The sequence below is a fragment of the Terrapene carolina genome, unplaced genomic scaffold, assembly GCF_002925995.2.
Source record: "Terrapene carolina triunguis isolate 2854851 unplaced genomic scaffold, T_m_triunguis-2.0 Scaffold68, whole genome shotgun sequence".
Classification (NCBI taxonomy): Eukaryota; Metazoa; Chordata; order Testudines; family Emydidae; genus Terrapene; species Terrapene triunguis.
The window spans coordinates 72,477,734-72,490,647 of NW_020664419.1; the positions used below are offsets into that span (position 1 = coordinate 72,477,734).

Consider the following 12,914-nt stretch of genomic DNA (forward strand, 5'->3'; position numbering starts at 1 on the left):
AGTATTGGAAAAGAAATGCTGTGGTTAGATAACTATAATATGCAGTTTATAAAATATAGGACCTGTGTTTAATCATGATTCTGATCAAGTCTGAACTCTACTAGAATCCTGCAGGTATGTCAACACTAAAGGGAAATTTTAGTCAAGCAGAACAGATACCTGATTATTACATTACGGAAAGAGTAGATATTCTATGGAGAAAGAAAGACAGCTAGATGCAGCAGACATAGTTGTGTGGAATAGAGGGGAACACTGAACACAGAATCAACTGGTTAATCTGCTGTCATTGGCTGTTTTCCCTCCATAGCATTTGCAGTTTCTGCTAGCTGAGTCTTCCAGTAAGTCTCTACTCCCTATGCACATCTTTTATCAAGCCCTCCCACAATTCACAGAGTTAATGTAAGAATCTGGATTTGGGAGGGGTTTGCTGATGTGCATTTCAGAGATTTAGGGCCATGCCTCAACCAATAACTTAACCCCATATCTAGGACTAGACCTAAGGGGTTTTGGAACCAGAACTAGACCTCTTGAATAAACATGAAAATAATTCATATTGCTGAATACACGCTGAATACACACAGATCTTATTTTTAGAATTTTACTCAGGAAGAATGAAGAATTGCTTCTGCCCAGGTAAAGAAATCCTTATTTTGTTCGTTAGCCATATCTCCTTCTTGGACACTTTACAGTTATACATACTCTAGTTGTATAACCATAAACTACCCAAAGCTATGGGTGTTCCCATTTTTAAAAACCTCACTCTGTATACTCCAGGAAAAATGAATAATAATAAAGGAAGGTATGTATGTTGTTGCAGATCTCAGAGAGCAGAAAAGTTATTTGATAACATGTTACCTAAGGTAGCATATATAACCTACCACAAATTCTCCACCTACTCTACGATGCCAGTCTCAGCGTGCAATGGCAAGTGTGTAGACTTTTACATAAAACACTTTTAGCAAAAGTTATTCAAAGTATTCAGCTAGATACAAGGATATCTAGTTAATCGCTACATTTTCACATGTGTTAATGTACATATTTCAACAAGTTTTTGGACCATAAACTAGCTTGATTTAAAATTAGACACTACTGATTGGAAAGTCTCATTTCTGATAAGAAGGCCTCAGCATTCAGTTTTGCCTTCAGCATTTACACAAACTTGAAAGGAATACTCAGTTAGGTTTGTACCTTGGGAGGCAGGGCATATGGGACAGAGTCTTCTAAATACATGTCAGGTCCTGAAAAATTGTAACTTTTGTAAATTTGTTTAAGATAATTTTGAGTTTATAGGTGGTGGTGGATTTGAGAGACCTGGAGAAACCGAATCTAGTCATGGCAGGTTTTATCATGTCCTATTTATTTCTGGTAATGTCTGCAGAGGGGTAGGTACTTCCAAAAACAAAATACAAAACCCTACTACATGATCCCTGCCCCTCCTGGAGAGAAGATATGAGGAATTGGTACAATATATGCAATTATGTTCAGATGTTTATATTCTAAATAGATTATATTTACACTGTTCCCATAGGACTTCTCAAGCTTGTCAGTCGGTCAGTTTTCTGTTGGAATCACAGCACAGATAGGTCTTTAAGAGGGAATCTATGCCAAAGAAGTTAGTGGCCTTACAGATGTACTCAGGAAGAGCGGCATCAAGGAAAGCAGAGGCATTTATGTGGGAAGCTGACAAAGCTCACAGTGGGAGAAGAGGGCAGCACAGAATGAGAGAGGGGAATTGACATCATAGTGAATCTTGTCTAACTTCACTTTGAAAAAATGTTCTGCCTCATTTTACTTCCTTACAATAGAAATTTCAAACCCAAAATATGGTAAGAGTCACCAAGACAACACTTGAGTTTCAGCAGGTTTTGGGCAACCCGCTATTTAAAAATTCCTAACAGGCTCAGACTCCAACAGTCTTTAGATATTTTGTGGCATGGGAACAGGACTGGCGCCAGAGTTTTTGCCTCCCCAAGCGGCGGAAAAAAAAAAAAAAAGCAGTGATCGCAATTGCGATTGGCGGCACTCTGGTGGCAGCTCCACCGTGCCACTTTCTTCTTCGGAGGGAATTCGGCGGCAGGTGCTTCCCTCCGAGAGGGACCCACCGCCGAACAGCCCGACGTGCTGCCCCTTCCCCTTGGCCGCCCCAAGCACCTGCTTGCTGGGCTGGTGCCTGGAGCCAGCCCTGCGTGGGAATGCCTAATGATCTGTTTTTCTCCAGGTCTTTAGTGTTTCTAGTCCAGTTTTCTGGGCCCAAATATTGAAAGGCTTAACTAATATCATTCATGAATCTAAATACCTGATTATGCCCACAAAATGATTCTCAATTTTAACCTGTGGGCAAAAAATGGTATGTCAGATGGATAGCTAAATGCCTATTTTACATTTCTTTCTACCCTTGATCTTCATTTCCTGTTTGAAACTTGGGTTTGGAGATGCTGGTTTGAAAACAGTACTAAAGCAGATAGAATTAATCTGAGTCCAAACTACCTCCAGCTCCAGAGTCTGTCACAAATAGTATATTTTCTGCCCCTTGCACTAGTCACTGGTACTTGGGTATGGTGTGAGGAGTCCTGATCTTGGCTGCATTGCCTGGCATCCATCCCATGGTCACTGTGCTGGTCCAGGCTCCTGTTTTGGGTGCAGGCTGCTCCTCCAGCTATGCCCCTGGCCTGCTTCTGGGCCGACCCCATAGCCCTAGATACAGGATGCATTTGGGCCTACTCCCCCCAGCAGCTGCAGCAAAAAAAAAACAAAACTGTAGCTGTTTAGGCCTCAACTATGTGTGTGCTCTCTCTAGCCCTACCCATGTGCCAGCTGATTGGCTTTGGGCTAACCTCCTGTCCCCACTTGGCCAGGGCTCAGCTCCTGTCCTGGAGACATTCCTCTCTTCCAAAGAGAGGTGGGCTGGCCGCTGGAAATCAGGGGTAGGATTGTCCCAATCCCCTACTTAACTGTAGAGCTAGAGAATGAAGGCTCTACACAATGGGTCTGTCTACAGTTGGGAGCTAGGGGTTTGGGAGCCAGGTTGAGGAGACATGCATACCTGTGCTAGCACAGATTGCACTAGCGGCTAAAAATAGAGCGTAGACATGAGTGGCAGGAGGGGCTAGCCATCTGATTGTGTGCCTAGTGTCTGTGATGGAACTGTACTCAGGGCAGTGAGTTCCTTCCATCACTTGCGCTGCAGAAGCTACACTTCAATTTTTAGTCCATTAGCTCAATGAGAACTAGTGCAGATATGTCTCCTCGAGCTGGGAATTACACCCCTAGCTTGAAGTGCAGACATACCCTAGATCTCCCCCAACCACACCTCCGAAAGAGACAGCAATAAGGCAGGGAGGGCCTAATATCTGAAAGTGGCAATGGTGGGTGAGGGTGAGAATCTTCTGGAAACTAGGGGCTGGTGTGCAGAGCCACAAGCCAAGCAGGGAGCAGAAATGTAGGCAGCCAAGAGTCAGTTTGCCTAAGGGCCTGTAGGGAGTGGGGGAAGTGCCTTTCTCTTAGTAACTTCTCTTGTCTCATGGCCAAGAGTTGCTTTCTTGCTCATCAGCAAGGCAGGCTGCCACAGGCTTCTCTCTCCCTGTGCCTTCCTCAGCAGGAGCAGCACCATTCGTCCCACCAGCTTCCCCACCATACCACATAGTCACCCCAGTTACATGGGACGTATATGGAAAGAGCTGGAAAGAGACATACAGCATGGCACGGCTGTTGATGCAGAAAAGGAGCTGGGGAAATACTGTTACAACCTGGGATGCTGGCAAGAAAGAAGTAGTTCCTGGAATCAAGCCAGAAGTTACTAATGGAGAGTTACTTTTGTTCCCCAGTGTAAACTTTTTCCCATTTTCAGTCTCACTGCATGCAGTTCCTGCAAATACCTGATGACTTCTCCTTCCATTCCAATGCAGCAGCTGGCAGATTCAGTGATGTTCCCAATGCCTTCCACAGATAATTTATTAGGGCAGGAGATGGGAAACATCTTTCTCTCCTATAGGCAGGACACTGAAATCAAGGCTCTGGGTGTTCACGCAGGTACTGCTCTAACTTCTGCCACAAATATTAGAGCAACACCTCAGTCTCCATCAGGCTCTGACAGACCCCTCACTCTCCAGAGGTGGGAAATCAAACACTTGATTTAAATAACATACTAAGGCTTGGTCTACACTCACCCCCCAAATCGAACTAAGGTACGCAACTTCAGCTACGTGAATAACGTAGCTGAAGTTCGAAGTACCTTAGTTCGATCTTACCTCGGTCCACACGCGGCAGGCAGGCTCCCCCGTCGACTCCGCGGTACTCCTCTCGTCTAGCTGGAGTACCGCAGTCGACGGCGAGCACTTCCTGGTTCGACTTATCGCGTCCAGACAAGACGTGATAAGTCGAACCCAGAACTTCGATTGCCAGCCGCCGAACTAGCGGCTGGGTGTAGACATACCCTAAGAGTTTGTTGGTTTTATGTTAATCCCCTCAGCTCAGGGTTTACTAGGTCTAAAATTTATTTTGTTTAAGTTGCTGTAAAAACTAAGAACCAGCCTCTAAGTCTGCGGCAATTTTAACTAAGTTAAACTACAGAACATCTACTTTTAAATATGTGTAACTTCATCCTTAAAAATGCACCCATTAACCTGGGAGTTGTACAAAGATTGGGAAGAGAGGAAAATGAGTCCATCTGAACATGGCCTATTAGAATATGCTGTATCCAAATAATCACTAGTTCAGGATTATCAAAATTGACATCGTAAGGCAACAGAGTTAGTATCATGATGCCAATTCAGGAAAACTTCAGTGGTAGTTTGGAACCGTTTCATTTTCTGTCCATTAGAATTAAATGGTGGGGCAGGCATGTTGGTTGAGGTCATATGATCCATGTGTCCTAAAGACACTAGAAAAATCAGCATACAGAGATTTGCATTCTGTCATTTTTGAAAGTCACCACATAGTTGTAATTGTACGGCATCCCTGGAGTCTGACTGAATCAGGTCATTTCATTTTGATGTAATGACGGATAATACGATGTACCATCAAACATTAGAATGATCCAATTGCTCTGCACAATTAAGACTATTTTCCTCTAAGTGCTCATTAAAACCAATGTTAAATGGAAATATACATATATCAGTTCATATACATATCATTTGTACTTACTGTTACTGTCACTGCTGTCATTCTTAAGGGAACTGGCAGCAACAGGAGGTAACAACAATGGATTTGTTACACTGACTCTTGGATCTAAATAGAAAATGAGTGTCAGTATTATGCAACCTAAAATACAGATCCCCCTACATAAGGCACTTGGTTATAGGGCTACTCTGGTCTGTTAACATATGATATTAGATTATGGCTATAGGGGCTGGATCCACAAAGGTACTTAGGCACCTAAACCCCAGATTTAGGTGTCACTGTGATGCACTAAACCCTTGCCTCGCTGCTGCCTGACCTTGTAGGCACCTAAACTCACTTGGCACCTACGTTTTTGCAGTAAGAGTTCCCTGGGTACCTAAGTTTCTGCTTCTGGGCTTGCACACTGCTGCCTTGATTAAGCACCTGGATGGCTCTCTCCTGCCTGATGCTCAGAGTGAACCACAAACCAGGGAAAGATAGTTGGAGGAGTGCGTCTCTCTGCTGAGGAGCCTGATCTAGTAGGTGTGCTCAGAGGCCAACTACTGGATTGGGTCCCATTCAAAATCTGGCCGGAGGAGGAGGAGGCGGTAGTGACCTTATAATATTTAGTCCAGTGGTTAGAGCACTCACCCGGGATGTGGGGAACCCAGGTTCCATTTCACCTCCTCACATACACGGGGAGAGAGAGATTTTGAACAGCAGTGTCCTACCCAGGGCTGGCTTTATGGGGGATGACTGCCCAGAGCACTGTGGTCAAAAGGAAAGGAGTGGGGCAGCCCTGGAGTGCAAGGCTGCAGAAGGGAGCTTGAGGCAATGGGGGTGGGAGCAAGGCAGCGGGTCCAGGGTGCGGTGATGGGCTGGGTAGTGGGCTGGGGGAGGCAGTAAGGGCCATGGGGTGGGTGGGGAACTTAGGGAGGCAGCAGGGGCCAGGGGGATTGGATGGGTAGAGAACCTGAGGAAGCAGTGGGGACCCTATCCACTTCCATATCTTCCACCTCTCAGGAAAGTACTGTAATAACTGAGAATCACAGAAGACCCCTGTTCAAATCCTCTCTCCCCCTCTACCTGAGGGTGGAATTGAACCTGCATGGCTCTCACATCCCAGATGAATACTCTAATGACTAAAAGTTATAATGTGGGCACCAACACTTCGAGCCACTTTGCATAGAATGAGGCAGGTGCCTAAATCATTCTCACAAGAAACAACTTAGGCGCCAAAGCCACCTACTCCAGGAGAGGAGTTCCCAGTTATGGATCACTAGCAGAGATAAGTGCCTAAGTCCATGAAAGGGGCAGGACTTAGGGCACATCCCGCTTGTCAGCATCTCCCATTGGCTAGTGTATGCAGCTCCTTCCTACTGACTTTTGAGGATCCTATTCTTAGGTGCCTATCTCTCCCCATTCATTGTATAGGGAGCCTAGTAGCAAACTCAGGCTTTGTAGATTGCATTGATGTTCCTGTGACTTTCTAGGCGTCTAAAAAAGTTAGGTGTTGCAACACTTCAGCCTCCGTGTGGATCCAGGCCTAAAGTACTTTCAGTTCTTATTGGTGTAACTGTGCAACTGGACATGTTGCCCTAATTAAAACAACTATAATAATAATAATAATAATAATAATAATAATAATATATGGAAATATATCCTATCTCCTAGAACTGGAAGGGACCCTGAAAGGTCATTGAGTCCAGCCCCCTGCCTTCACTAGCAGGACCAAGTACTGATTTTTGCCCCAGATCCCTAAGTGGACCCCTCAAGGATTGAACTCACAACCCTGGGTTTAGCAGACCAATGTTCAAACCACTGAGCTATCCCTCCCTCTGATTAAGAATCATCGTGGCAACAAAATTTAAGAAATTCAAAACATCTATTCATTTTAAGGACTGCAATGGGAACAAGTATATGAAACCACAGGAATCTAACCTGAGCTTGTTAAAGTCTCTATATCATAAATCCATGATACTATTTAGTGGGAATGGGCCAAATTCACAGATGACTTTCAACTGGTGCTATTTACACTTAGTTCCAGACACTCAGCCTATAAGCTATGCCACCTTAAATACCTTTAGACCTGCTTACCAATGCTTAACTTACAGCACCTTACACATCGCCTCTGAATTGGCCCAGTATCCCCAAAGACATTTTCAAAAAGATCAAACTGTCATGGTTAAGCAAAAGTCAAGTGTAAGATAAAATGCAGTACTAAGAACATTGTAAAAGAACAACCCAGGATATTTTTGTTGATGTGAAAACAGTCTGAGCAAATACACTGAAATAATTGTAGGCTGTATTAATAAACGATGCTATGTAATGATGCCAATTTTGCTATCAGGCTTAATTCTATAGTACTAGCAGTGGGACTTCAGCCTTGGCATTAGTAGTCACTGTCACAGATATTAAGAAATATGAAGCTAATAGATCAGATCCTCAGACGCTCTGAACTGACATAACTTTATTGACTTCAAAGGAGTTACACCAATTTACACCAGCTGAGGATCTGGCGCAACAAAAATGGGAACAATTTTATGATCTTACTGTTCTCTGGTGTTTCTGTTGTTGATGGCAGAACACAGTCACTATGATCTGATTTTTCTGCAAAATCCTTGTAGGCGTCAATGGTTCTATTAAAGCGCCTAAAGAATTCTTCAGGAATGAACCTGCCTTCTTCATAAAGATGAACATTTTCTTTTCTAAAATTCTAGGAAAAATACAGAATTCCATTTGTTAAAAGTCCAGACAAATACTCATTTTGGTAAAGCTGGCCTAAGAGACAGACAATGGGTGCTCTACCAAGGAATGCCAACAGGTGACACAGAAATGAAGTTAACATTTAAGATGCAGAGTTCTGCTTTACTTCAGGAGATCTCAACCTTAAAAATACCAAAAGCTCTAATCCCAGGATTTTGAATTAATTTATTTCACTTTACAAAGTTAGCACTGTTAATCCACTCTTGAAAAATTGTCACAAAAATGTACAGCCTAGGCTTGAAATCTCCTCACCCATCTTATCCTAATAATGAAAAAAAAAATACATGAGATTTTAATTCTTAATTTAAAAAAAAAAAATTTGTTTGTTCCTGGGTATGTGGAATTTTATAAGGTTGTGCTTGACCATTTTAATGTGAAACAGGAACACAATACATTCAGCGTTATCATAAGTGTTTTGGATATTGAAACAAGTAACGGTGGTCCAAGTTCCACTATTGGTGTCAGCCTGCCTCTCTGGAGTGCATCTAAAAAGAAGAGAGGGACTCCATAATTGTGAAGCCTGATGGATAATATGTTGTGCCAAACTAACTGAAGACTCTGAGATCCAGTTTTTGGTCCTAATAAGTGTGGCAGGGACAAGAGCATCTTTAAATCATGCACCAAGAAAAGCTATCTAGTGGGCGGTTCTTCAGTTTATTTTATTTTTCTTGTTACAAGGATAGATCTAGGTTCATTCTTCTACCTCAACGTACAGAGATTACTTTCCTTATTTCCATTTATCTAAAAGTCTTTCTTTTAAGACAAAGATTTTAAGTAAAATCACATTTAATTAAAAAAAAGTATCTTGTACCAGCAGACCATGGGAAATTCATAGATTGAATTTGCTGAGATAGATACTTTTGAGTGTGTGCTAAAGCACAAAATTAGGATTGTAATGGAAAGGTAATTAAAACCCTAACATACAATCACCATCACAGCAACTAAATAATGCACCTGACTGCAGGTCAGGAGATCAGGTTGTACTCTGAGGTTTGCCATAGACTCTGTTTGATAATGGGCAAGTCACTTCACCTCTCTGTGCAACTGTTTCTCTCTGTAAAATGGGAATAATTGCACTTGCCCACATTTGTAAGTTGTTTAAGATCTACTGATCAAAGGTAACTATACACAGAAGGTGAAATCCTTGACTTCAATAGGCCCAGGATCTCACGCTTAGTACTTTTAAGTAAGTAATTATTAACAAAACCATTTACTCATACATAGAGTACTCATAGCTGAGCAATGTTATTCAGAATGCAATTAGATATATCAGGGCTTTTACCTAAATGTTATTAACAAACTTAACTCTTATTACTCTCATTCCTAATAAGGCTAGAATCAGACTCCTGGAGTGAGATTCCTGGAGCACTTCCAGCAACTACTGGAATCAGGAAGGCCCACTATCATGTATAATTTTCCTTGGATAAATATCCATTAATTCAATATGAAGGTTTCTGAAACAGATTGATTAATATAATCTTACTAGTTTATCACAATCTTTTTCAGATATTTTCAGATTCAAATTAGTAATTATGCTCAGGATTCCAGTGTAAGTTAGATGCAAAATGATTCATGCTTATTTGACATAGACCAGTTTGATTTACCTTGAGAATGAGAGTTAAATGTTCGCACTACGCACTGACAACATATTGAATATAGCTGTCTGTTTGGGCATCCTATACATTGTAATCCCTCTGACGTTTTTTAAGTGGTTATACCTAAAGCTAAGATTTTGTCATGGATATTTTTAGTAAAAGTCACTGATAGGTCACGGGCAATAAACAAAAATTCACAGAAGCCTGTGGTCTGTACATAATTTTACTAAAAATATCCATGACAAAATGGGTAGGGAGAAGGGTCTAACACATCCCTGCTGGGGCTCTAAGGTCCCCACACTGCCCATGACAGCGGCAGTGGGGCAGCTGCAGGGGCCCCAGCTTGGAGCCTGGAGAGGCACCCTTGATTAGTGGTGGCCTGGAGCTCCTGTTGGAGCATCCCACTGTGGTGGCGGCTGGGAGCTGTGAGTCTTGGCTGACAGCTCCAGCCCCACTGCCCCACAGCTGTCATATTGGTCTCTGGAAGTCAGATTCCATGACTTCGTGATCTCTCTGACAAAATCCTAGCCTTATCTTATACCTTTTTTCCACTTGATGTAGCCGATAGCTAACATCTCTACATTGTACTCAATATATCTTTAAAGGGGAAGTAGTAGTTGCATTGAATAGGAATTGAAACAAAGAATATAGAACCTAAAGTAGCCTTGGTCATCGGGCTTTTTTGTTGTTGTTGTTACTATATCAAGCTATGTATTCTGCTACAAAAATTCAGATATAATTATGCAGTATAAAGGGAAAAACTCTCTTTGAGAAGATTACCTTATTTTTCTCAGAATCTAGACATGATATAATATCATTGATTATCCTCGTGAGATTATTGATGATTGAATAGTTACTTAAAACATCAGACATATCTGAAAATTTTTGCAGAAGATTATGCAGACTCTTTGAAAACTCAGGCACCATCAAATGCAACCAACAGTGATTAGGCTGTCAGGGAAGATAAAAAAGAAGAGAGGCAGATTAAACACCACACTTAACCAATTTTTGCATAAGTAATGCAGAGTGTAAAAGTAGATTAAATTGTTCCTTCCAATTTGCATCATCTTGCACTTGTCTAAATTGAAATTCAACTAATATTATGTTGCCTGCTGTTCTCTTGAGTCCTTATGGTGCACCTTGCAATCCTCCTTGATCTTGGCTGACTTAATTATGTTATCAGAAAAGGTTGTCAGCATAATGTTACCCCTTCTTCTAGTTTGGGAATAAATGTCAAACCTCAGTTTGAGCATCTGATTTGTGGGCTACTAGAGTATTAACCTCTTTCCATGCCAAAATTGGCCATTTATTCCTACTCTTTCATATCATACCTACTTCTGTTTTTTTAATGACTTTCTTTGACAACTGCTTTCCAGACAATCTTCATTTCACTACTGTTGCTACCCTACACTTATATAGCACCTTAAATCCAGGAGGATCTTTGAGTTAAGGTTCTGTTCTGAAAAATAAGTTTCTAAACTTGGCATTGTGGGATTCTACGATTGTTTTCTTAATTTCTGAGCAACTCTGCATAGTTTACAAGAAACTGCTTCCCCCTCCAGTCTTTTTTTACTAAATGCCTGCCCTGCAAACTCACCCTGGGTATGAAAGTCAACCTGAGGTTTTTCCTTCTCATGTACCCTTACCAATAAAAAGAATTAAGAGGCCAAGTTATGACCTCAATTACAGCTGTGCAGTATTGTACTTCAAATACTTCAAATCATGCCCCAAGTGATACTTGTAAATCATTCTGTTGATGTACAGGAAGTAATAAAATACAGCAGGTGTTGGCTCTGCAGGACTAACATGAGTAAAAAGTAGAGAAACCTAAGTCATTATGCTAAGTAGACATGCCTGAATATATACACAGGCAGTAGATCTGTTCAACGAAAAAGGGACAGATTTATATACTGACAACTTTATATATAGAAATCTCTTCACAACAAACCATGCCTTTGTCACACAATGCGCTATTACACATTGTAGGAAAGATTTTAAAAAAAAGTGAAGAATAATATAGATATCAGTACAGTAAGTAAAACTGGAATTTGTCTAGAACACTAAGCTATTATCCCAGCTCTTTATAAAGTTGCCATGGCATCTTTAGTGACCACCAGTGGTCAAGATTTTGTTTTGCATTTCATATGAAACATATGCCTTCAGTAGCACAGTGCCTGTCTCTAACACCTCTCGCAGTACCTTGCATGATATTTGGAGTTCTTCCATCCAAATACTGACATGCCCTGATTTTCTTCACCTTGTGAGATAGATCACAATACTAAAGTGTTATATTTGGTAATCCTTATATGTTCCAAAATTTCTTGTTGTGTTCAATCAGCATCACTTGGGGCTGAATGCTTTTCTAGCCTAGTTTACCTCCTATTCGTTACCATTTACCTTACCATTAGTTCACCTTTCTGCATTTTTATGGGGGGTGGGGGGGGAAGAGGCATGCATACCTTCTAAGACTAAATAAACTATTGAGCAGTCTTCATGATTAGTGAACAGGTTCACATTTACAGTTTAGCTTTACCTTACAGTCTTCACTAACTTTGTCATTTTTGTGTAAAAGAAACCATAAAGTAGTATTACAGTATTTAGCATTACAGTATACCTCCTGGTATGAGTCCCATATAAGGATGTAACAAGCAGTATGTAATGTTGTTGTTGTGTTGGCCCCAGGGTATTAGACAAGGTGGGCGAGGAAATATCTTTTATTGGATCAGCTTCTGTTGGTGAGAGAAGTTTTGAGCTTACACAGAGCTCTTCCTTCAGGTCTGGGAATGGGAAACATGTAACAAACCGTGACATTTTGGGCATTGTGCAATTGACAACGCCTGGCCTTGCCTCTCAGCTCCTTTTGTAGAGGAGCACTAACAGAAGGGCAGTAGAAAGAGCAAAGAATAGAAGCCTTGTTGACCTTTATTCTGTAGTAGAAACAGGTCTGATACTGTGCCCGTCCACACACACCCAGTGGCCCAGACAGCTCATCACCTGCACTGACTCTGCAACCACTAGAGCAGCACTACAAGCAATATCTTGTAGTGTAGAATACAAAAATTCTGCATTTCCAGCATGATTCTATTTTGTTGCCCTTTCTGCTCAATAAGTGAGATCTCTAGGAGAGTCATGAAGGGCTCTGACTTATAGTGCTGTCAGCAGATTGATGATATTCAGCTCTAAATTTTCTTCTCATCAGAGTCAAGCTGTGCACTTTCCTTGCTTTCTCAGTAGGGAAAGATCAAAGATAGGGATAAGAATAAGCTGGCTGAAGTGTGTTCAGAAACACAGATGTAATAATAGTTGACAGAGAGAAATAGCTAATGGAACTGAGGAATTTACCACTGCTCCATCTGCACTAGTTATTTCAGCCCCTGATAAAGAGATTTACATCTCTGGGTACTTTTTACCTGACTGCTCTTATACTCCCAGGAAGTAGCAGTAGAAGCTTTTTAT

General features: G+C 41.5%; 1 protein-coding gene across 1 annotated transcript in view; it reads right to left on the reverse strand.

The window, feature by feature from the left end:
• KITLG (KIT ligand) overlaps window positions 1-12,914 on the reverse strand; it is a 98,962-nt gene that overhangs the window by 12,079 nt on the left and 73,969 nt on the right. Inside the window, exons 4-6 of the mRNA XM_026648831.2 lie at window positions 10,239-10,409; window positions 7,651-7,813; window positions 5,143-5,226 (exon numbers count right to left, since the gene is read on the reverse strand). Coding sequence (XP_026504616.1) covers window positions 5,143-5,226; window positions 7,651-7,813; window positions 10,239-10,409 — 418 coding nt within the window. The remainder of the gene's footprint in view (window positions 1-5,142; window positions 5,227-7,650; window positions 7,814-10,238; window positions 10,410-12,914) is intronic.